This window comes from Nyctereutes procyonoides, unplaced genomic scaffold (assembly GCF_905146905.1).
Source record: "Nyctereutes procyonoides isolate TBG_1078 unplaced genomic scaffold, NYPRO_anot_genome, whole genome shotgun sequence".
Lineage (NCBI taxonomy): Eukaryota > Metazoa > Chordata > Mammalia > Carnivora > Canidae > Nyctereutes > Nyctereutes procyonoides.
Window position 1 is genome coordinate 3,453,887 of NW_026575123.1, and position 26,372 is coordinate 3,480,258.

Sequence of the window (26,372 nt, forward strand, 5' to 3'; positions counted from 1 at the left end):
GGCCCCTTCCAGCTCTAGGATACCCCTTCTGTGGCCTGATCCTCTGAGCAGTGGCCCTGCGTTTCAGACGTGACTTTAAATTCTGAGCTCCCAACGAAGAGCTTGTTTCCTTCTTTTTGTTAGTTAGAAATTAGAAAGTATCCGGTGGCTCCCTTCGTCTGAGAACCTGTTCTGCCAAGCCGGCGGTCTGCGCACCTGTATTGAGGAGCACCGTCAAACCGGCCCGGAAACTGCAGTGACCTGTTGGACCCGTTGACGTGGAAGCTGGTAGAAGCTTGCCGTCACCCCACGGCCTGTGCGCAGCTAAGTTTACAGGGGATGAATTGTGGGCTTGAGAGCGAGAGCGTAGGTTTCCGAGAGCCTGTATAATCTGACAGATGCCATGTCTTTGTTTCCCTTCAAGTTCTGTCATTCTTAGGAACGTCATCTGTGTCCTCTGCACAGTCAGTAATTGGAATGTTGAGGACTCCACACCCTGAGACACAGGAGAGCACTCCAGGAACACGCTGGGGCTTTTGGTTTGTTAAAATCTCCTCTAGGCATTTCTGTGCTTTTCCCACTGACCTATGAGAAAGGTACACGCTGGGTATTGCGAACATGCCGTTCCCAAGGTTCCATAAAGCAACAGCCCTCGGGAACTGACATGCGCGCCTGCTTCCGTGCATTTGTAGAACTTACCCAGCCTGGGCATTTCCCTCAGCAAGTCCCAAGGCAACACCAGCGATCTTCAGAAATGAGAGCTGTGCGCGAGCATGTGTGAGCACTCCAGGGTGAGCGAAATGTCTTCCCAACTCGCTCATACCCAGCTAAGCCCAGATACACAGTACTCAGTAGGAAACAACTTTTAAGTATCAATACGAAAGATTGAAAGGTGTTTTGAAGTGACAGTTTTTCTCCTTGGGGGATGTTGGGGGTGTAAAACGTTTTTAATGCCAAGAGAAATAATTGGCTTCTCTCTCCCCTGCCCACTCGGCCCTCTGTTAGGAGCTTACTGTGGCCCCTAGGAGAGGTCATCGCTGTTCACACGTTCACAGTGAGGAACACCGACTTTCTTGCACACGCACAGGCATGTGGCTCCCTTTCAAATGACCCGCTACAGAGGGGAGGGGGACCAGGTAACTTCATCACTCACCCGCCTCAAACCAAACCTCGAAACCTGTGGCAACTAGACCTAGTTGCTTACTAGTCCAACCAGCACCCCGGGGCATGCCCCTGGGCGTCCCCTACTCTGAGGAGCGTTGTGCTGGGTTATCGGTGTCCATGTGAGACCTGATGGGATTCAGACTTCATCTTCTTCACCAGCCAAGGCAGAGTCCTACCACTCGCCTTGGTTTTTATTACACAGTGAGCGGGATTCACACTCAAAGCGTTGGTGCACCAAGCACTTGAACTTGAGCCTTTGAAACCATCGCGACTCCCTTGAGCACAGAGCGCCCAGGGCATAGCCGGGCTCGCCCTCCGCAAGCAGGGCCCTGTGTGCCGGCCACACGCTCCTGCGAGGTCACAGTCTGTAGTTCCTGGGGGCCCAGCTGGAGCTAAAGGGTTGGAACTGGGTTTTACATAAACCTGACTGGACGCCGGGGCACAGACACCGCAGCAATAGGATTGACTTGTAAACATCTGCCAAGACAGTGATGTAATTTCCCAGTTGCTTTTGCAATTACCTTAAAGATCTAACCGAGGATAATTATGCGGTCCGAGGATGAATGGGCCCCACGGAATGCTAGAAATAACTCACTTCCCTCTTCCGTTTATAGACACAGGAGAGTAAGTTCAGAGAACAGCACCTAGACAAGTTTTACTAGATCTAAAACATCTCTGCGTGGTGTCAGAAAGCATAACCAGACAGTATTTAAAATGACAGCGAAGGCTTTGAGGGCAAAAAGTTCCAGGCCCCTAATCGCAGCACAGCCACCCTTCCGCTCCTGTCTGCCTTCCTCACCTCCCCTTACCCTGAGCCCTGTGCTAATTTTCCTTGTCAGACCCAAACTAGTCCTCTGACACTAGCCTCCTCCGACTGCTAAGAGACCCCCAAATCTGTGCACTTAAATCATAACTGGCATGACCTTCGGGGCTTCCCAAGATCTGCACCCTCTCATCTGAAGCCTCTCCCTGACACACCTGCTCCCACACACCACCCCATCCATCTCTGGAAGCTGGAAGATTCGACACCCCCTTTAAACTTCCATCTCATGCGCGCCTCCCGTTCTTTGCAAAATCCTGGCCAAGGCAGCTCCTCTAGTCTTTGCCCGCCCAGTACAATCCTTCTTGCCTTTAAATTTTTTAAAATTTAACTTCTACTCAGAAGCCTGTGCCAACCGATTTAAATGATACCCCCAAAGACTCTCTCGTCATTCCAAGGTAATATGCTTTATTATGAAGCATATTTATTTATGGAGGTAAATACTTTATTCCTGATGCATAAAATTCTTTGATGAGACTAAGCTACTAGTCTCCTAAGTTGTCCCGTGCAGTGTCATTTAGAAGCAGAGAGGTCATCAAGATGTATGTGGCAGGGACGAGAACAGATCTTTAAGGACTGCCCACCCCACTTTTCCTGTAAGAATTCTGAAGCCATTTACATATTCCATTATGATGCACCATGAATGTGCCTCTGGTCTTCCTCCTTCCTACCCTGCACTTATTCTCCATTCGGTCAGTCAGCGAGTAGTCCCACGTACGTGCCCAGGTTCTGCACTGTAGTGTGCATTTGGTAGACGCACTTAAGCACGAAGGCCCGCACTGACCTGCTAGCTAAGGATCCGGTGTTTCGTGTGAATGATGGAGCACACACTGTATCTGCTGCCCTCAGCACCTTACTCTGGGCTAAGTCCTCTGTGATGTGAGGACAGCAGGACCCGTTCCACCACCGCCACCTCCTACAACTCGGATGCTGCTCTCCCAAGTTTATAGTTGCAAGGAGAGGTCCTTTCTCATATTTATGTATAAACAGGTACCAGTTTTGATTTTATTTCATATTAACATACAAGAACATCAAAATGAGAAATGCACGATTTAACCATTCAACAGCATCTTACTCCAAAAGAATGCTATATTCGTATTAAACATTTATACAGTCTGCCCACCTCACTTTACAAATGTCCTAAATCGTTGTCCAGCATTTCTCACATAGAAATCTAGTCTTGCTCTTTAGAAATCACTGTTCTGTATCCTCCTGGTAGACTCCAGGGCTTCCCCTAGGACTCGGAACTGAAGGGAGCCAGCCGCCCCACCCCAGCAGTGCCAGCACTTGCCGCCCAGCCACAGCCATCTCGATCCCAAGAACTGATGATGTGATGTTGGCAATCAGAGACCAAGGCGGTCGTGCAGGACTACCTCACGGTCACAGGAAGGAAGGAACCATGGCCGGGAGAAATCCCGAATACTGGATGTCCCCCAACCCTCACTGGAGCTATTGCCTTCATTTCTTAAAAATATTACATTGTTGTGACCAGCCCCTGGAAGATGTGAGCTCTTCACATCTGGTGTCTGCATAACACATCAAAAAATTACTGTGAAAACTTGTGAAAGTCTGATTACATCCCAAATTTAAACTTATGTAGAAAAACTAACTCAGATCATTCTAACACCACTTTTTCAATAGAGTAACACCGAGCTCCCTAAGCGGTGTACTTTCTTCCTGCCTTCACCTCACACCTGGATCGCAGCACATTACTGGTGTACAACCAGTTATGTTACGCGATGCTTGGAATCAGCATGAGCAAATCCATTCTGAATCACGTCACTCATCCTGTGCTGGTTTCAGCAGTCATCACGGGAAACATGAAGTCGCATCCTTGTCGAAGGACTATCCACTTGTTGAACACAGAAAAACCTGAGATATGAGTCAGCAACTAGCTACACTTACAGTAAAGAACAATGACAATATCCCGCCCCCCCCCCCAAAAAAAAAGCTGCTGACGTGAATTAAGGCTTTAAAAAGAGGACCCTACTGTAGCTGACAAGACTCAAGCCAGGAAGTTTCAAAGCAGATATGTACTAATCACTTGTGTACTTGTTCCAATCAATTCCTATTTTCAGCTGCCAGGATTGATTCCATATAGTGATTGTAGGTCAGAAACGAGAGACCAGCTTGGTCCCGCCCCATTTTGCTGTGTCCCTTCTACTAAAAAAATGCCAAGGAGTGTTTCTGAGAACAGCTTGGCTGTGGCTTCCCACTCTGCTCACAACGAAACAAAACCTAACCACCTTCCCCTCACCTTCCTCCAGTTTTATTCTGAACATTCTTATTCTGAACACTCCTCATGTAACTAGCCTCTCAGCCCTGTTAGTAAATTGGAAAGTCTAAGGAAATTACAGAACTCCCCCCCCCACCCCCCTTCATCACATGCTCAGGGGAATAAAACCATGGAGAAAAAGGAGTTTCCTTTTCTCCTTAGCAATTTTACTTCTTTAATCTTTCCAGAGTTTTTCTCCCTCTTGGTAGTTTCCTATAAAAGTCTACCTGTTAGGTTTTTACAAAATGTATCTGTGCAAGGAAACCGAAATGGGAAAAATCGACTTTGGCTGAGAACTTGATGGTGCTGTTCTGCTACCAACCCGAATAAATTCACATCTGGCTTAAACCAAGTAAATCTTTATTTAAAGGATTAACCACCCCATTTTGAACAATTCTTTGATTTACGCGGAGGGAGGTAGACTTGGTTAGCCTCCCGACCTACGCTACACATCACTGGCTGTTGAATTGAATCCTAGATGGTTTGCCCTCTTCATCAAGCTGAGAAGAAGAAAAACTTAACTACCTCCATCCAGGCCCAACTGGGAATTTGTGCAGAGACGGTGTGAACTGGTCTGAAAAGTGTGACTAGCTACCTACCTATTCACAACACCTAGAAGAAAGGCTACCAGACTTGGTAGTGGTAGAAGCCCCGACTTTTGGTCTGAGGTACTGGGTTTGCTCTAAAGTAGGCCTGGGCAAGGCCCCTGACGGTCCGCGCAGCAGATAGGGCCCGCATCACTCGGCGGCCAGCTGAGCTCGAATGTGTGAATCCGTTTTGGGTGTGGTCGTTTCCCTTGCGTTTACCACAAGGCTGTGTGCCTAATGGGGTCTCCCCGCCCAACCCACGAGTTGGCTCAGTCTCAGCACTAAGGTGCACCACGGAAGGGGCCGGACAGACTAGCACTCAAGACCTCTTGTAGCACAACATGGAAACTGTGGGGCATTTTGTCCTCCAACACCAAATAAAACCAGATTTGGTAAGAACAAGAGGATGTGCAATTCACCACATACAATTTTTCATCTGTCTAGCAGGATATCTAGCAATCTGCCCTTCCACTTTTGTTGAGAGAAATATTAGCTGATCTCTCAAGTACAGATGTTGAGAGAACTGTGTTGATCCATCTTTTTGCTTTTACACCATAGCTCCATTCTCCAAAAATATATATGTATGTACATATATATATATTTCAGATTTACAGGGAATATTTTTTTTTTTTTGTGAACAAGAAAAACATTGTCAACAGAAGTCATAAGCGTGTCTCTTCTCAGGAGACCTCAATGATTTCCATGCTGCCTGAAAAGCTAGACTGGCTGCCCACCTTCCCCAGTTCTTCCCGAGACCTGTTCTCCGACATGATGCCCTCTCCAAATTCCATCTGGCAGCTTCGGCGTTTAAACTGCTTTTCAAAGGGGCTCTCTTCATGCCAGCTCCGCCGCGAGTCGGCTCTGTCACTTGGCTTCTGCCGCCTGCGCACAGAGTAGACCTGGTCGCTACAGGTGGGCAGCTGGCTACAGCTGTAGGCAGAGTAACTGGCACTGCCTCCGTAGACGGCCGAGGCAGAGTAGAAGTGAGAGGACTCTGTGGCAAAATACCAGCTATTGGTCAGGGAAGGAGTGGAGGTCTGCGGAGCCAAGATATCCGAATGCCAGCCCTTGAGGCCCAGCCCAGCAGCAGACTTGGCGAGGTGCTGCTGGCTGGTGGAGAGGCCAAAAAGGAAGTTGGTATGGCAGTTGTCCTCTACGCTCCCACTCCGGTGCAGGGGGGAGATGAGGGACCGTGGGCCGGCACTGCCACTACTGGTTCTCACTGCATGTAATCGCTTGCTCTGGCTATCAGAGGGCCTGACAGGCTGAGGCTTCTTGGGGACGTTGGCCTCCTCCTTATCTGGGCTGGTTTCTGGGGTCTGCTCTGATACTTCCTCAACGGGAGAGAACTGACAGAGCTTGTTGGTCCCCTCCAGAGTCGTGGAAGGTTTGTAGTATTCAAGCGCATCTTCTGATGAGGAGAAGCCATGCAAGGACGCCGCCACACTGGCCGAGTATGAAACAGATTTGATGTCCAGAGAGAAGGAGCGCTTGAGCTTACTGCTGTCTTCCAGCTTGCCTGAGGGCAGGTGGAGCCCACTGAGTGCCTGGACCAGAGAGCTGTCCTCCAACAGCGGGGGCTGTGTGCTGGGTGTGCCGGCAGCATGCACGGGCCTTTGGCCTGCCGCCTCTGAGGTAGCAGAGTTGGCACAGGGTGGACCGAGGCACATCTCGCCCTTCTGTCCACCCTCGGAGACCGCAGGGACAGGGTCATTTGGCTTCTCCAGGTGCAGCAGCTTGAGTTTGCTCTTTGGCCCTGATGTGCCAGTCTGGTTCTTAATCTTCTTCTCATAGTCTAGGAGTTGGCCCAGAAAATTGAAGTTTGGAGATATGGTAGGTCTTTTTTCTTTCACAAATCTATGAAGAGAGGAAAGAAACAGAAATCCTGAATTTTGCAACTACAATTTATCTTAAGAACAGTATGAAAATAAAATATATTAAGTGAACAAATATGACAGATTAGAGCCTCCCAAACACCTATGGAAGAGGACTGGTTTGAAAGTTTAGGGAGACATACAACATGTCCCTGGAGAATGCTAGAAAGACAGGGCCCAGGCCCTAAAAGCTCTAGTTTTAGCCTTCTTATTTTCAAGGACCCAAAGTTTCCAATGCAACTGACAAGCGAGGGTTCTGTCCTCACTGCTGGGGCCTAGCCCCCGCACCCCCATGCTGGTGCCACCGCTGGGAGTCCAGGGGAACGGTCACTCTCTAGCTTCAGTTTCCCAGTATCACATCTTCTAACTCCCCCCAGTCACTTCCTCAGCACATTTCATGTATTAATTAACGACCAAAAAAGTGGATAGCAGATGGCCAGAGCACCAAGCACACACCTGAGCTCCTTCTCTTAGTATTCAACAGGAAAGAACAACCAGCTCTCAGTGGCCTGTGTGTGCTAAGCACTGGGCTAATGCATTAGCCACAGTATTGTCTCATTCAGTCCCCAAAACTCCCCATGTCAAGTTGCTGTATTAACCCCATCACACAAGGACACAAAGTCCTTATGTGACGTGCCCGAAGTCACTGAAAGCCAAGCCTCATGTCTAGGTCCATTTTTGTAACCACTGTGTTAAAAAAGAATCATTGAGGAGTAAAAACCAGTACTAAACAGCTCTTATGTTTAATTGTGCAAACACAGACTCTTAGAGACAGTAAACAAATTCTTCAGTGGCTTCTGACCTTCACTCCGTACAAGATGCAGGAGTGAAACTACACTGAAGATTCGTATTTGAATATGGAAATAGAAAAATGACAAACTCCTTGGAAATCAAGTCACCTAAAGCAAGTGAACAAAGCCAGAAACAAGTATAAAGGCAGAGTCCTCATAAGACCTTGTAACGTGACCTAAGAGTGCCTTTTCTCCTGGTTTCTATGTGGTACCAGAAGCCCAGAGGAAGAAAAGCCTGAGTGGAGGACGAGGGAACTGAAGCAAAGGCAGGACCCTGCTCCTCCAGGCTCATTCCTTAGATGAGAAGCTGCTCAGGTAGCTCATTTCTTCTTCCAGATTTTCCTTTTTTATTTATTTTTTTTTAAGATTTTATTTACTTATTTATTCATAGAGACACACTCCTGTCGCCTGCCTGCCCTCCCCTCTGCCCTGGGCTGCGGAGGGAGATCCAGTCACCACGCAGAATCCGGGCAACTCTAGAACGGAGGCAACTTTCCTCAGTGACCGGATTCTGACAACTACTGGGTCTTATACCTCGGCCTCTCCCTCACAGGGACAGAGGCACAGAGTTTGAAGCAGAAGGATGAATTCCGCGATGGGTATTCTGCTACAGCTTCTTCATGTGTACTTTCCCTATTAGGAAAAGGTATAGACTCACTTGACAGGATGGACAACTGCTTAGATTTGTTGTTCCTGAAAGTTAAAAAGTAGCTGAGGATGAATCTGACATGTTCGAAGGGAATTCATGCTCACTTGTAAAAGTGCATTCTTCTCTAGTCTTTGAAAAACCATTTAAAAATCCAGCCACCTGTAAAGCATGTAACTAAAATAGGCCCGATCTGCTTGAATTTGGTTACCCACCCCCATCTCCCTCCATGCTTCAGGTCAGATGAAAAGCCCGCACACAAGACACAGTCCAGCTCTCACCTGTAAGCTTCATCTAAGGACATGTCCATCCTCTTCATGATGTAGGCGATGGCGATGGTGGCTGAGCGAGAGATGCCTGCTAAGCAGTGCACCAGCACACGGCCGTTGGAAGCCTTGGCTTTCTCTGCAGGAGTCAAATTCAACAAGGGTCACTGAGGACGACTGTGTTCAATCTTGAGATCTTGTTGCCACATACCTTTTTATCTGATAATTGAGTAAATCTCATCTCCTCACATATCGTTCCTTTTGACAGTTTCTTAGGGAGGTGAGGGAAGATCACTTCCCCACCATTTACGTACAGGATAATGAAGGTCCAAACGTGTAGGTAGGCCATCAGTCCCTAACTCAAAATCATCTCTTACTCAGGACATTTCTGGTTTTTTTACACTGTTTTCTTAATAACTTCCCCTGAGTATAAATCCTACATTGTAATGACATGATTCTACTTGTTTTTTTGTGTTGTTGTTTTTTTTTTTTAATTTTATGTATTCATGAGAGAGGGAAGCAGGACACAGGCAGAGTTGAGAAGCAGGCTCCCTGTGGGGAACCCCATGTGGGACTTGATCCCAGGACCCTGGGATCACGATCTGAGCCAAAGGCAGATGGCTCAACCACTGAGCCACCCAGGCACCCGTGATTATACTTGCTTAGCTTAGAAGATTTCGGAATACAGAGAAGCATAAAGAAAATAACACCCCAAATCCTAAGATTTGGCTAATATTTTATTTGCCCATGTTGTCTGATACTGCAGTTTTATCCTAGTTATGTAAAAGATACTAAACTTTGCAGTTTTAAGAGATAATTTTCAGTTTTGACATATAACTGACCTATTACATTGTATTTCAGGTATACAGTATAATGATTTGCTACATATGAATTGTTAAAGTTTTAAAAAATATCTTCTCATTTCAAACACCTGTGACATACATTACTAATTTAAAAAGCAGGAGAGTAAGGAGGGAGAAAGACTACATCACCATATCACATTGCAATGCAAAAAGATGCCAGGTCAAACTACCTTTAAAACCTATTTTCCTATAGTGTCCTATCTGTATGTCATAAACTGGCTCACCTTTATTTGCTGAATTTAAGAAGAAAACCACGTATTTGCTGTGAATCAGGTTTAGCAGCTCACTTTAACAAGGATCAAGGGAACTTGAACCTTCCCTGGATATCCAGGAGTTACTGACTGCATCATGTATATTCGGCATAACGTGGTAGGACTTTCGGACACTTAGTTAGGATCAAGAACATTCAACCCAGCAGTGTTACCATCTCTCACTGCGGAGGGGCTTTAAAAGCCCAGTTGTAGGAGTAAATGAAATTATCCCATGGCAGCTACTAACATTTAAGCCTCAATTCTAAACAATTACGTGTGTGCTTAGCCACAAACTGCTGCCATGGAGCTGACCTATTCCCTTTTTGCTTTCGCTTTCACTGATGCCATCAAGTTTACCAAATCTTATGTTAAAATTCTTATACTAATCTTACTATATTTCCTCTTTTGCCTAGGCTGCTAAGAAGCTCAAAGCTGAGACTTTCACTCAATGCCAACAGGTAACTAGTTCAGATTTTACTGTACCTTTCCTAGTCCCATATTACTTGGTTCTTGCCCTCTGATCCTGTTTTAACATTTATGTGTGTGACTGTGTGTTATCTTCTGATCCTAGTCTCATACTGTAAGCTCCTTCAAAATCTTATTGGAAGCAGGCTGGGTTTCAATTTTTTATTTTATTTTATTTTTTTATTTATTTAGAGTGTGTGTGCACTCAAGTGGGGGGGGCTTAAGGGAGAGGATGTGTGAGGGGTGGGACATTGGGAGAGGGGAGAGAGAATCTCAAGCACACCCAAGCTGTATGACGCGCACAGCACAGAGCTTGCCTTGGGGCTCAATGTCATGAGCCTGAGACCGTCACTGAATGACTGAACCACCCTCAAACTTTCAAATAGTTATATCAAGACTACAGAGACCTAGAAGAATCTTGCTTCTAATTACCTCAGAGGGCTTCACACTGGACACATTATGCACCCAGTAAATAGTGTCTGGCTAATACATACCTTAAAAAAGCAATCTTTATTAAAAAAAAAAAAAGTGAAAAGGAGGAAGGTTAGAAGGAGATAAAACAATGACAATAACGGATTGTGTTAGAATATTGAGATTATAGGTTTCCCTTTCTCTGTTTTTCAAATATTCTGCATTGTACTTACATTGCTTTTATAATCATGACACTTTTGAGGATGTTTTAGAAATCTGACTGAGGTGTACCTGGGTGGCTCAGTCAGTTAAGCATCCAACTCTTGATTTCAGCTTAGGTAAATCTCAGAATTAGGGGATAGAGCCCCACATCAGGCTCAGAGATTGGAGGGGATTCTCTCCTCTGCTTGGGATTCTCACCCCACCCCCAACCCTCCCACCCCCTGGTGCTCACGTGTGTGCTTGCTCTCTCTTTTCCCTCTTTCTCTTTCCTCCCTCCCTCAAATAAATATTTTTTTTTAAATCTGACTTAAAAGTGATTACATGGATTGGGGGTCATCAGAACATGTTTCTTGGCAGAAATGAGTGTGAAACTGTCTTAAAGCAAAGGAAGTTCCATACACGCAGAGCTGGCAGGGAGAAGGGAGGTGGCCGCACAGTGGGGCTGAACGGGTTCCTCATACCCAGTCCACCATGACTGCAGCACACGCTTCATGGGGCAGGGAGGTTACTAGAAAGAAGGTTTCAAAGGTGAAGCAGGTGCTGGAGGTTCTGGGAATGTCAGGCTAAGGGCTGCAGGTTCCTGAACAGGGGCCAGCAAAAGCACCGACAGTGACAACTGGAAAGAGGAAAAGCAGGCTGCCACTGCAGCAGTTCAGGAATAGAAATATAGGTCAAAACAGGGCAGAGGATAACAAATGAAAAGGGTAAGGGGGGGCAGTGAGGATGAGAAGTTATAAAGGCTAAAAATGAAGCAGCAATAATTGAGCTTACAGAGTACAGCTCTAAGAATGAAACCCAAAGAACTTCTCAGATGATAATATGTAAAATTGCTACTATTTAGTATGAGCCAGTTGGGAGTTAGGCACTTTGCAGGGTAGCCTACATCCACGATCTATTTTAATCCTCACAACATCCCTTCCAGGTAGATACATTATCTTCAGTTTCCACTTTAGGAAACTGAGAAACTTACCCCAAATCACTTAACTAGTAACCAAGGGAAGGCAAGACTCAAATACAGTCTGGCTCCAAAGCACATGCCCTTGATTACCTCCCTGTAGGGCTTACACGACAATTCAAGAGGCGGGGCAGGAGCCCAGGGTACGGTGAGGAGGGCGAGTGCCCGCAGAAGCAGCCAGCTGGGACCAGACCCTTGAGAGTGGCCCACAGCAAGCAGGCAACCTGAGCTCAACGAAAAATAAAGACAAAACTCCATGAAAACTGTGGTCCTTCCAACAAACCCAGAAACTTACTGAAATTTATCTAAATAGTAAAAAGAAACAACCCCCACAAGCCTGTAAGTTATTAAGCCCTGGCACGGGGGTAGTGTTCACACTGCGCACTAGGCTGTGACCAACCAAGGCAGTGAGCGTGCACTGGGCTCCAAGTAGCAGCAGGAGGGTTCGCCCTTAATTACCTGGGGGTTGGAGGGGTGGGAAGGACAGTGACCCCTAGTAAGTAGGGCTGAGCAAGTGAAATACTTGGCTCATACTAAATAGTATAATAAATATTTTCAGATACTACAAATAAATTACAGTAAGTATTTGGATGTGCTTAACCGAATTGGGGAACATGGTAATAAATTCCTTCTGTCTGAATTAAGTGGCAGGATGACCCCAATATCTCCCATGAAAGAACAAAGTGAGCGGGGCAAAGTTATTCATATTCTCTTTTCTATACGCCCCCTAACAGACATTGTGATGAGCTCCCTTCTGAATAGATCCTGAAATTGCACTTTTAGCTGAAATTAGAGTCAAATATCTTTGGAATGACTTGACACGCAATAGGAACATTAACCTTAAGTGTTATCTTTTAAAGAGGCAAAAACTGAATGAGATACTGAATGCTTCCTAGAAATACAACAGTGGGGGTGACTAATCTGGGAATTTTGTGAATATTATCATGTGAATTATTTAAGCCATTTATATTCTGACATTTCAAAGAACACATCCTAATTAAAGATGAAAACTTCTGGAAATCTGGAATCTTGAAGGAAAAACAAAAATGTTTTGGAATTACTCAAAGTCCCAAAAGTATCATCTAGAAATTTCTCTCACAGATGAAAGGGGCTTAACGTACATAATTTCACAACTTAAAAGGAACTAGTTATTTTTTTTAATTTTTATTTTTTTAAAGATTTTATTTATTTATTTATGAGATACACAGAGAGAGAGAAAGAGAGGCAGAGACACAGGCAGAGGGAGAAGCAGGCTCCATGCAGGGAGCCCGACATGGGACTTGATCCCAGGTCTCCAGGATCAGGCCCTGGGCTGAAGGCGGTTCTAAACCCCTGAGCCACCCGGGCTGCCTGAAACTAGTTATTTTTTAAATCACAGTAACAAATTTGGAGTATTTAGTTATGGATTTAATGCTCAAGCTTATGTGATTAGAGGAAGAAAACATCAAAAACTTCTCACATGGATCATCAAGAGTGAACCTCATACTGCTGCTCAAGGGTGAATAGCAAACCTCCCCTGTCCAGCTACTCTCCACTGAAACTAGGCTTCAAATACACATCACCAACTTCTCACAGCAGACCTGATCCTGAGGCACCAGAGTGGCACAAAGCACCCAAAGCTGGGAGTCAGGAGACTCTAGGACTGACAGGCCCAGCAGGCAGAGCACCACGTGGGGCAGATCAGAGCCTGTCACAACCATCCAATCCTGAGGAAGTGAGTGTGTGTGTGTGTGTGTGTGTGTGTGTGTGCGTGCGCTGCGCGCACGCGCTGGAATTTTATGAGATCCCATACTACTTGAAATTACTGGCACGTGGACTGAGGCTTACAAATCTCGTGACATAAAGATTTCAAATGTAATGGGATTTGTTTTCACAGGATTTAACTTTTCTCTGGGGAGAACACAGCAGCAAGGTAAAAAAAAGTTTCAGGAATGCCACCAAAGTTTCCAAAAGTTTTTTATAGGATCTGAACAAAAGGCTAAAGTTTAATCCCAGAAATTCAACTGATTTTCAAACACTTGGAAATATATTATCACAGATCCCATCAGGTTTAACCTTGGTAGTGTTAAGTGAGCTAGAATGTCACAAGGCCAGTCCTTTGGGGACAGCATGGTACACACACGTCACCTTGGCCACTCAATGAGATAAGCAGCATCTTGTGTTGCTCTCAGACTTCTGAAACCTCTGAACAGGCTCCTTTTCTCTAAAGAGAAAAAATGGGAGGGGAGGAGGGGTACACCTGTACAGGGGACTATGACCCAGAGGGAGCTACTTACCAATGAAATCTACTGATTTGTCCAACCACGGCAAAATTTTCTCACAAAAGCTATCATTCACAGGCACTCGCAGGAAATGAGATTCGGGGATAAAATCGGGCTTAGGACAGGTATTGCTGGCATTTAACACATAACCAATCCCATTCTGTTGCATCAGCTCCTGTGGAGGGAAAGGACAATTAGGGTGACTAACATATCAGCACAATCATTTTGGAAAAGTAAAGTTTAATGGTAAGAATTACTAGTTTCCTTGAAATCGGAGTTAATTCGGTCGTTGAAATCCAAATACCTAGCACAGTGACATTTAGAGACTTTAAAGCAGAATTGTTTTTAAGGGGGAAAAAAAGGGCTGTTGAAAATAGTATGCTTGAGGACATCTGGGTGGCTCAGTAGGTGGAGCACTGAACTCTTGGTTTTGCCTGCAGTCATGATCTCAGGTCCATGAGACTGAGCCCCATGGCAGGCTCCCCGCTCAGCAGGGGGTCTGCCTCACGATTATCTCCCCCTGCCCTTCTCCAACTCTTGTACGCACGCACATGCACTCCCTCTCGCTCTCAAATAAATAAATCTTTAATAAAAGACTATGCTTGAAGATCACACATCATTAATATTATAACCAACTCTGTATCTTCATTAACTGAGAAAGTGGAAATATACAAAATAAAACCATGGCAGTTTACTATGACCTTCTGCCAGGCCAGAGCCCTGGTCTCCTGATGCTCTTGTGTACTTCTGTTAGGTTAACAATCAGACTGTGAAGATCTTAATGGTGTTTACTATGACTTTTAAACTTTTGTGCATGTAGCAAAGGTCACATTTGTTTTTCCATGCTGAGATTACTACCATTTGATCAATCGCAGAATTGCCCATGTAACACAGCAGCAGGTCACTGGAGTTGAGGCTTTCACGCCTTTCTTGCCAATGGTCCTTAAAGGAACCATTTTACACGTCTTTCTCCTATCTACCAACAGGACTACACGGATTTATCACATTAAAGGTAAAGGCAAGTAGTAATGTTGCTTTCTATTCAATTCAGTAACGAAGACCTTGAAGTTTCAGAAGAGAACAGGCAGTTCTAAGGACAAAACATGTTATAAGTCTGTAATGACTGTCAAATTTAATTTCCCCACAGGAAGAATATAACAATGTATACTTCTGACAAGTCGCCTCATAACCTACAATTTATAGAAATGGCCACTGACCTAAATTCAATCAAAAAATATTTGTTGAGTATCTTTGCTAGAGGCTTAATAATATTATGGTACATAGTACATACTAATAAAATAATATCTAAAAGAATAATATCTAACAGTTAATGAGTGCCTACTATTTCTAAATATTGTGCTGAACATTTAAATATATGGTCTCTTAGGATGCCTAGGTGGTTCAGTGGTTGAGCGTCTGCCTTTGGCTTAGTTCATGATCCCAGAGTACTGGGATCAAGTCCCACATCAGGCCCCCCAGGGAGCCTGCTTCTCCTTCTACCTATGTCTCTGCATCTCTGTGTCTCTCATTAATAAACACAAACGTAGTCATTAAAAAATAAATAAGTAATCTCTTGAGGATGTGGAGAAAAAGGAACCCTCTTACACTGTTGGTAGACATGCTAACTGGGGCAACCACTCTGGCAAACAGTATAGAGGTTCCTCAAAAAGTTAAAAATAGAGCTACCCTATGATCCAGTAATCACACTACTGGGTATTTACCCAAATCATACAAGAATAATAATTCAAAGGCATACATGCACCCCTATGCTTATAGCAGCATTATTTACAATGGCTAGATTATGGAAGCAGCCCAAGTATCCATAGATAGATGAAAGGAAAAAGAAAATGTGGTATATACGTACAATAGAATGTTATTTGGGCATAAAAAAGAATGAAATCTTGCCATTTGCAACATGGATGGAGCTAGCTTAGCATATAATGTTAAGCAACATAAGTCAGAATAAGACAAATACCATAGATTTCAACTTCTATGTGGAATCTAAGAAACAAGCAAAAGGGGGAAAAAAGAAACAAAGCAAGTAACAGACATTTAGCTCTAGAGAATAAATTGATGGTTACCAAAGGGGAGGTGGGTAGAGGGATGGAGGAAACAGGTGATAGGGATGAAGGAAGGCACTTGTCGCGATGAGCACTGGGTGATATATGCCAGTGCTAAGTCACTACAGTGTATATCTGAAAGTAATAGAATGTAGCATGTTAACTATACTGGAATGAAAATTAAAAACAATAAATACATAGAAGGTCTCATTTAATCCTCACAACCACCCTCTGACACGAATACTATTATTATCCTCATTTTTAAAAAACTGACGGGGATCCCTGGGTGGCGCAGCAGTTTGGCGCCTGTCTTTGGCCCAGGGCGCGATCCTGGAGACCCGGGATCGAATCCCACATCGGGCTCCCGGTGCATGGAGCCTGCTTCTCCCTCTGCCTGTGTCTCTGCCTCTCTCTCTCTCTCTCTCTAACTATCATAAGTAAATAAAAATTTAAAAAATAAAAAAATTAAAAATTAAAAAAAAAAACTGACGTTTGGTGAGATTACATAATGTTTGCAAAGTCACACAGCAAGAAAGTGGTAGAGAGTCAAGATTCAAATCCAAGTACATTCGTCTCCAGAATCTGTCCTGAGTTGCCATGCTCTAATTGAAGTTCCATTTAAACCAAGTTAGATGGAGCAACAAGGTAACTAGCCTACATACACATAATCTCTTTAACTAAATGAAGTATTAGAATATAAAGTTTAATTTCATTCTTTATGCTCTTTTTAATGATCACCAATAAATGAGGAAGGAAAGGGGCACCACTCTGGCCCTGAGTTTCTGTGAGGAGACAGACTCTAAGAGGGACTCAGGACACCTTTGAGGAGATGTACTTAAGGTGTTTATGTCATCCTCTGTTTTCCCTTACTGTAAATGCAGCCACAGGCATTTACAGTGCTGGCCTCCCTGCCATGCTGACACTGGTGTCTCCTGCTGCATGCTGAGGATTGGCTGTCTACATGCACAGTGCCTGCTGGTGAGCTCACTGTTGCCACACACCAAACTGCAGCAATGCCATCATGCTGGACAAATCCGACACATGAAAGGAAGCCCTTCAATATCCGGCTTACGATGCTGTTAATAGCTCAAAAAAAAACTATTTTTCACTTATAAAACAATGTACCATAGAAGATGCATTTAAGTAGTTGCTTTGTTTTTTTTAAAGGTTTTTTTTTATTGGGGAGGTGTAATCTCTGCATCCAACATGGGGCTCAAACTCATGACCCTGAGATCAGATCAAGAGTCACATCCTTTTCTAACTGAGCCAACCAGATGCCCCAGTAGTTTATTTTAAACAATGGGCAAAAGAAGAAGGGGAAAAAAGACATTAATGTATTAAAACTGGGTGATGGTTAATTTAATTAATTAATTTATTTATTTACTTATTTAAAAGATTTTATTTATTTATTCATGAGAGAGAAAGAGAGAGAGAGAGAGGCAGAGGCAGAGGGAGAGGGAGAAGCAGGCTCCGCGCAGGGAGCCCGATGTGGGACTTGATCCCCAGTCTCTAAGATCAGGCCCTGGGCCGAAGGTGCCACCAAACCACTAAGCCACCCGGGCTGCCCGATGGTAAAATAATTTAAACACAAAATGAAATGAGAGAAAAAGGACATGATCTCGATCATAAATACAGCTTTATGTATAAAAATTTTATTGCAAAAAAATCTACTTATTAAGTCAATTATTACATATTCCCTGAAATTCTTTTTGTAATAAGATAGGAACTGATAAATAAAATATGGCCATTTTTTTAAGAACATGGCCAATTTTAAAAGCAAAAAAGCAAACAGAGTCCTAAAATGTTATGTAAAATTTACATACAATTTTGCTATTAAACATGATACATAATGTGGATTGGCAGTTACTACATCAGTGGAAAAATCAGTTAAAAGGAGGAAATCATTAAAAATGATATATATACACTTGAAATATTTTATTTTTAAGATTTTATTTATTTATTCATGAGAGACACAGAGTGAAGCAGAGACACAGGCAGAGGGAGAAGCAGGCTTCCTGCAGGGAGCCCAATATGGGACTTGATCCCAGAACCCTGGGATCATCACCAGAGCCAAAAGCAGACCCTCAACCACTGAGCCACCCAGGTGCCCCTGAAATATCTTATTTTAATTGAAAACAAGGGATCCCTGGGTGGCGCAGCGGCTTGGCGCCTGCCTTTGGCCCAGGGCGTGATCCCGGAGACCCAGGATCGAATCCCACATCGGGCTCCCGGTGCATGGAGCTTGCTTCTCCCTCTGCCTATGTCTCTGCCTCTCTGTGTGTGTGTGTGTGTGACTATCATAAAAAAAAAAAAAAAAAAAAAAAAAAAAAAAAAAACCAGGGATCCCTGGGTGGCGCAGCGGTTTGGCACCTGCCTTTGGCCCAGGGCGCGATCCTGGAGACCCCGGATCGAATCCCACATCGGGCTCCCGGTGCATGGAGCCTGCTTCTCCCTCTGCCTGTGTCTCTGCCTCTTTCTGTCTCTCTCTCTCTCTGTGTGACTATCATAAAATAAATACAAATTAAAAAAAAAAAAAAAGGAGCAACCATTAGGTTGGCAAAAAAAAAAGTTTAATTGAAAACAAATAAATAAAACAATTCACTAATTTCTAATGCAGGACCATGGCTTTTTTTTTTTTTTTTTTGTAGGGGTTAGCTGACTACTTACCTTCTTTTTTTTTTAGCTAGAGTTCTTAAGGAAATCACAACTAAACACATTTACTATTCAGTTTCCATTTCTTTAAAGAAGAGCAAAAACTTGTAAAACATCCGTAAAGAATCCTGAATTATGATCGTCCCCCAGGTATTTTATAGTTGCCTTACTGCCTGCCCTAGTTTAAACAGAAAAAAAAAAACAAACAAAAAAACAAACAAAAAAACGCAAAGCAATTTGTTTTTCCTGAATCTTCCAAAGCATTTAATTTAGGTCATAGAAAAACAACTCTCTTCCTTCCCTCATTCATAATTCATGGGTGTATGTAATATTTTAATCAATGTGCACGATTATAATAAGTAAACTAGCCTAAACAGGTTTGAGAACAAACATAGTAAGCATGCTGGTAAGCACACTGCCCCAATGGTAGAAACAAACAGGCCTTAGCGAAGTGCCTCCTGCTAGCCACAGGCCAGCAGCACCTGCTGGGCCTCAGGGTTGAGGTGCTGGTGAATCTCTGAGATGTGAGGTTTCATGAAGTTATACATATTATTAACTTGCTATCCTGATTATTTTTACAAAGGTACATATAAGTGGCTGAGCGGATATCGTATGTCAATGTTTCTGACAGTGGAACTGGAATGGAACTATGTAATTATGAAGAATGGGTCTGTTCTACAGAATAATAATAGCTTTTATTCACAGATGACTGTCAAGGACTTCTTACTATGTTATAAAGAGGTATTTATGGAATCTGTTCAGTTCTGTTTTAGTATGTTGTGCAAAACATACACAATTGAGTATTACTCTATCCCATAATTAAACATCACAGTCTGTAACCTTTCAGAGGGCACTCGTTATGCCGTTTAATATTTAGCTCAACTTTGTGCTAAGTTTGCTAACAGGTGCTTTCTACTGACAAAATAATCTTCCCTGGCCTTCAAATATCCTTTTGACACACTGGCCTCTCAGTTATTTGAACTTCTCACCTTGACGACTCACTAATGAGGCCCGGTCTGGTCTCAGTCATTACCAACCACCACCCTGCCCTAATCTCGAGCTCACACACCCCACTCTGGGATGTTTCCTTCTCTCCTTCTGGTTTTGCTGCCTCTTATACCACCACTCTTGGGACCCTTTGATTCCCCAGGATCTACATGCTGCTGATCCCACGTCCTTTTCTCTGTCCTTTCCTCATGATATCCATCTGCCTGCTTTGCTCGAGTGAAATTCCGTGGTCAGTCATTATAAACCACTCCCTTGCTTCCACCCTCAACTCCTTTGTCCCACTATAGCTTCTTCACATTCACTCATTAAGACTGCAGCCCTGTGTAAATCTAGTTCTCCACCTGGTCTGCATCTGTACCCATGTAGCTGGATACAGCCAGAGAAAAACGCTCAACAATGCCGCTCAATCTCACCTCCAATTCATGGTCCTCAGCAATCATTTTATTTCCCTAGCCCCTGCACTTTCCCTCTCTCCCAGATGCCATTTCACCCATTTCCCTTTTTCTTCAAATGCTCTGTGTATCCCTTTAGCTTACCACTCAGGCAATGGATCAACTTTTCCTATGACACTGAAAAATGTGAAACAATCAGAAGCAAATTTTTATAAATTTCCACTAACTTCATTTACCTTTCTAGCAGCACATGTACCCGTATGCTCTATCTTTTCTCCTGTTGCATGGATGAACTCAGTATGGCAGGAACAATTAAAAGTATATGGGTACTGGCCTCAGAGAAACTAAAGCACAACCTAGCACGTCACCGTTCATTACCTGCATGATCTTGGATAGGTTACCTTACCTCGCTCAGCTATAGTTTCCTCATCTGTAAGATAAGGCTAATGATGTATATTTTGTAAAGCTGTGTGAGGATAAAATAACTGGCATATAAGAGTCTCATTAAATTTTAGTTCCCTTACTTTATCTTATATTAAGAATAGCTTGTGGCAACATAAATTGGTACAGATAGTATGGAAAACAAAGTGGAAGTTCCACAAAATATCAGAAATAAAACCACCATATGATCCAACAATTCCACTTCTGAGTATATATCTAGAGGAAATAAAAACACTAACTTGAAGAGATCTCTGCACCCCCGTGTTCACTGCAGCATTATTTACAATAGGCAAGATATGGAAGCAACCCAAGTGTGCCATTGACTGATGAATGGATAAAGATGTGGTATATGTATACGATGCAGTGTTACTCAGCCATAAAAAAAATAATGAGATCTTGCCATGTGTGACAACATGCATGAACCTTGAGGACATTATACTAAGTGAAGTAAGTCAAAGAAAGACAACTACTATAAAATATCATATGTGGAATCTAAAGGAATCTAACCTACTCATAGATACAGAGGATATATATGGAGGACATGGGTGAAGGTGGTTAGAAGGGACAAATTCTAGTAATAAAATAAGTCATGGGAATGTAATGTACAGCACGGCAGCTATAGTTAATATTCCTCTATTGTATATTTGAAAGTTGCTAAGAGAGTAATCTTAAAAGTTCTCATCACAAGAAAAAAAAATTATAACTATGTGTGGTGATAGATGTTAACTAGACTTATTGTGGTCATTTTATAATATACACAAATATCAAATCACGCTGTATACTTAAAACTTTGTAATATGTTGTAAAATTACATCTCAATAAAAAAATACCTTATATATCATACAGCATATGAATTCTGTCTCAAGAAGCTGCCCCTCATACCATGTTGTGTACATTTTTCACTAATTCAAACTGTCCTTTCTCCTAATTAGACTTAAGTAGGGCAATTACATTGAATATAGCAGGCTGGATATAAAAAGGGTTCATCTGCAAAGGAAAAGAGATTGTCCCCTAAGAATTTTTAAAAATGGATTCTGGCTTCAATATACAATTAAGAAGACTTTCAAAAATGACATTTCCTAGTCAAAAATTAATCTTTTATTATTTTATTATTACTTAGGATTTCCATTCACAATTTTTTTCCCTTTAAGTTTCTCTCTCCTAAACCAGGAAATAAACTTTGCCCTGTAGTTGGACTGATTTCTAAGTATGGATTCTATAATCTGTTGATGCAGACTGTGGAGTTGTATATGGAACACAGAGTGATATAATAAATCAAGATTTATTATATCACAGCCTTAATAAAGCCTTAATACAGCCTTAATAAAAATGTTCTATTTGGTCAAGTTCCCCATGTTCAGCTTGACTGAGGAGAGATACCACATTTAATCACCACAGGCATTGCAATTCCAGATAATGGAATAGTAATTTTTCTTTCTGAAATCAATTCAATAAATAATTTTGCATTTGCCACTCCTTTTGCCTTCAAAACCAACCTTAAGTTCTACTTCCTCCATCCAGCCTTCCTCGACCAACCACACCCACTGTATCCAGCACTCACCCTAGCACCCTGCGTACTCCACCCTTGATAACATTAACCAGGGTCCCCATGAACCAGGAACTGTCCTTGGTGCTTGGCATACGTCACTTCATTTGAACCTCACATGAACACTAGAAGGCAGGAGTCATTACAATTTGTAGGTGAAGAAGCCAAGACTCAGGGACCTGGCTAAAGTGGTATGGCTGGCCAGGTGGAGCCCTAGGACGCAGAAATGCCTACCTCCAAGGCCAGCTCCCCACCATTATGCCATGCTGCCTTGGTGTTGAGTTCTACTGTCAGTCATCTTGTCTTATGCATCATTGTGGAATGAACAGGTGTTGTCTAACCAGCTTGCACACTGTGTGGTGTATTTTTACTGATAATTTTTTATCTTTTTGTCTTCCTAGAACATAGGGAAACTGGGAAAGCAGTATTCTGTGTCTAGGCTAATAACTCTGGTAAGAAAACAAGAGAGAAATAGTCATCCCAGGGGCAGGCAGAACCACCAGGTAGACAGGAAAACCAATCTGGCATGTTCGAAGCGTGAAATGAGCAACACAAAGAATGCTGACAGCACACTGTATAAATGGGGTGGGGGAGGGAGGGGGCAGCAGAACCACTTTAGTGAAGAAGCTGAAGCCGATCACTGCAGATACAGCATTGAGCCAAAGGTAATTCCATCAGATGTTTTGTGCATTTCTGTGTGAAACAAAAGTCTCTACTAGAAATGTTAAGTGATCAAGCAGAAAAGCAATCAAGAACTTTGCTCTTTCACAGAGAAACTGGAGATTCTTACTCAAATCCTGCTCAGTTCAGATGTGAATTGGGCCTCAGAAAACTACTTTTAGTACTATAAGACATTCCTGTTCTAGCTCTTGTACAAAGACTAGAGAATAAAAGAACAGATTGTGAGAAGCAAAAGTAGTTGTGAAGAAAAAAAGAAACCGAAAGTATTCTTTTTGTTACCAATGACTTCTTACGATCTTTTACAGAACAGCCACGTCTTCAAAACCAGAGTAAAATTAATACATATTGAAAGCAGTGACCTACACCATCCACTATGGTAGCCACAAGCCATATGAGGATACTGAGCACCTGAAATGTGGCTTGTCCATACTCAAGTGTGTAGTAATTATAACATACACCAGACTTTAAAGACTTAATAAATATATATATATATATATATAGTTTTCCTACACTACACATTGAAATGCTAATATTCTAGATATACTGTGATAAATAAAATATTATCAAAATTAATTTCACTGGGGCACCTAGGTGGCACAGTCAGTTAAGCACCCACCCTTGGTTTCTGCTCAGGTCATGATCTCAGGGTAGTTAGATGGCGTCCCACACTGGGCCCCATGCTCAGCATGGAGTCAGCTTGAGTTTCTCTCCTCTTCTCCTCTGCCCCTCCCCTCTGCACTCATGTGCACTCTCTCATTCAAATAAATATTTTAAAAAATTAATTTCACCTGTTTGATTTTACTTTTTTAATAAGGCTACTGAACATTTTTAGTTAAGTATGTGGCTTACATTACACTTCAAGTGGTCAGAGCTGGTATAGAATGTGCTGTAGGAAAACCAGGGAAAGAAAGTCTCTGAAGTGGGATGCCTGAGTGGCTCAGCTATTGGGTGTTTGCCTTTGGCTCAGGGTGTGATCCTGGAGTTACAGGATCAAGTCCTACATCGGGCTCCTTGCAGGGAGCCTGCTTCTCCCTTGGCCTGTGTCTCTGAGTCTCTCATGAATAAATAAATAAAATCTTTTAAAAAAAAGTCGGGGATCCCTGGGTGGCTCAGCGGTTTAGCGCCTGCCTTTGGCCCAGGGCGTGATCCTGGAGTCCCAGGATCGAGTCCTGCGTCAGGCTCCCTGCATGGAGCCTACTTCTCCCTCTGCCTGTGTCTCTGCCTTTCTCTCTCTCTATGTTTATCATGAACAAATAAATAAATCTTAAAAAAAATAAAAGAAATTAAAAAGTCTCTGCAGTGATTCAATAAACTGTCAAGATACGTTAGTCCTTCATAACAGCCTGTTACAGGGAGGGGCAAGATGGGTATTTCTGGTGTTATATAAACATAGGACGTAAAGCCAGAACAGTAGCTTGAGTCTGAGAACGATTTCTGTTACTGACCAGTTTTGAATCCATGACTTCCCAGACACAAAATCTTGGGTAAGTGACAACAATTCAGGGTCAGCCTACTTCTTAATCCTATTATAAAGGTTAAATGAAATAATATAAAGACCCTAGCATTTTAAATAGTAAATAGTACGATCCTCCTAAGAAAATTTCTGTGATAGGCTTTCAAAATATTTTGGTGGCACTTCATTAAAAACAACTAATAAAATTAATGGTCTTTAGTTGCTATTTTTAAAAACTTCAGCTTTGGGCAGCCCCAGTGGCTCAGCGGTTTAGCGCTGCCTTCAGCCCAGGGTGTGATCCTGGAGACCTGGGATCGAGTCCCACATCAGGCTCCCTGCATGGAGCCTGCTTCTCCCTCTGCCTGTGTCTCTGCTTCTCTCTCTCCTCTCTGTGTATTCTCATGAATAAATAAATAAATTCTTTAAAAAAATTTAAAAAAAAATAAAAACTTCAGCTTCTAAATTCTAATAAAAAAGAATGTACTATTAAGAAAAATTATAAAAGATCATCTTTGGGAAGAGAAGCAGCATATAACTTTTCCTGTAAAGTTTAAATCAGACAGCTGAACAGTGTGATCAGTTTAAGCTATCTGTGAAATAGAGGCACATCTGGTCCCAAAACTCATTTGCTGGGTGATGTTGTGGAATCCATCTAATATTTCTGGAATATCGGCTTCCTCCTTTATCAAAGACGACTGACTACATGATCACTAAAATCCCGTTCAGCACTTCCACTCTTCTCAACAATGAATCAGTTGTTGGTATATGAATTTCTACTCACCACTTTGAAAGCATGCTGACTTCTCACCATCCTCTCATCTACACGTGCGTTTCAAAGAAGTTTCCTGACAGTCTTCCATAGAAATTCCTTGCCCAGGTTGTTTTCCCCATGAACTTCCATAAATCCACTTCTCCCACAACAACCACCTCCACCCAATGCATCTATGTACACATCCTTTTCTGTATACACTGAGAAGCCAACTAAAGGAGAAAAAGCATCCTTTCCCCACATTCTCCACACCATGGTCCAGTTCGACTGCTCTCATCTAGCAGGCACTCACAGAATTATTAACTGAGACATTTGTTAAACCTGGAAACAATACATAGCAAAATTAATGTGCCATTTAATGTTAAATGTCAAAAATAACAAAAATGATCTATAATGCAATTATTTGTAAAACCACCTGCAGACCGGTTACTTTTTTTTTTTTTTCTTTTAAACTGGAAGTAATTCTGAACAGGATCCTTAACTAGTAATTTTACTTTCTGACTGAGGATTAACTAAAGCATCTTCAGCTTTGCCCCAGGGATGTACATGAGTCTAAGAAATTAATTTTGCTTTCTGTGATATAATTTGCTTATCTCTAAAAGAATTAATAATAATCACATGTTCATAGGGACTGTGACCTCACCAGAAAGGCTCAATACAAGTATAATCTATCAAATTTCAAATATCTCACAGTAAAAGCAGACATACTAATAACGATGTCAAGGTAAAATTTTACAGAGGCAGGAGTTTTGAAAACAAAAAAGAAAACAAACAAAAAAAAGAAAACAAAAAAGAGGGATCCCTGGGTGGCTCAGTTGGTTAAGCGTCTGTCTTTGGCTCAGGTCGTGATCCCAGGGTGCTGGGATAGAGTCCATCATCCAGCTTCTTGCTCAGCAGGGAGCCTGCTTCTCTCTCTGCCTGCCATTCCCCCTGCTTGTGCACTCTCTTTCAAATAAATAAGTTTTTTTAAAAATCTTGAAAACAGAGAAAATGAAAGACTGCCTCACTGCTGCCTAATGATATGGTATTTTTGCTTTTCACATGCTAACACAAGCCAGTGAAGATGCTAGCTTTATGGTCAGCCCAATTCTTACAGTTATCCAAGGAGAAAATGTTGGGATATCATCCCCCATACAGGAAAGCAGCACCTGTAAATCACCAATAGGTGAATTAACATCTTTGACTGCTTTTTCAATTACAGGTGGCATAAAAAAGAGGTTGTTTTGGGCAGTCCCAGGTGCCTCAGCAGTTTAGCGCTGCCTTCAGCCCAGTGCATGATCCTGGAGACCCGAGATCGAGTCCCACATGTCGGGCTCACTGCGTGGAGCCGCTTCTCCCTTCACCTAGGTCTCTGCCTCTCTCTCTCTCTCTCTCTCTCTCTCTCTGTCTGTCTCTCATGAATAAATAAATTTTTAAAATTTAAAAAAAAAAAGAGGTTGTTTTGTTTTGGGGTTTTGTTTTTGTTGCGATTTTTAAAAACTTCCGCTTCGGCAGTTAGAGCACTGGTTCCTAGCACTCCTGGTTAAGAGCAGACGAGCTG

At 42.8% G+C, this 26,372-nt stretch overlaps 1 protein-coding gene and 1 long non-coding RNA gene across 10 annotated transcripts in view; one reads left to right on the forward strand and one right to left on the reverse strand.

Annotated features, from left to right (window-relative positions):
- Positions 1 to 2,954: 2,954 nt before the first annotated feature.
- Positions 2,955 to 26,372, reverse strand: part of DUSP16 (dual specificity phosphatase 16) — a 101,747-nt gene continuing 78,329 nt past the window's right edge. For all 9 annotated transcript variants that reach the window (XM_055336705.1, XM_055336710.1, XM_055336709.1 and 6 more), the window contains 3 exons: positions 13,846 to 14,005; positions 8,418 to 8,541; positions 2,955 to 6,682 (listed from right to left, as the gene is read on the reverse strand). In XM_055336705.1, coding sequence (XP_055192680.1) covers positions 5,506 to 6,682; positions 8,418 to 8,541; positions 13,846 to 14,005 — 1,461 coding nt within the window. In that variant the 3' untranslated portion in view covers positions 2,955 to 5,505. The remainder of the gene's footprint in view (positions 6,683 to 8,417; positions 8,542 to 13,845; positions 14,006 to 26,372) is intronic.
- LOC129517085 (uncharacterized) lies at positions 6,691 to 21,151 on the forward strand. Its single transcript, XR_008665950.1, has 3 exons — positions 6,691 to 7,805; positions 9,930 to 9,974; positions 19,126 to 21,151. It is a non-coding gene; the product is annotated as an uncharacterized LOC129517085 (long non-coding RNA).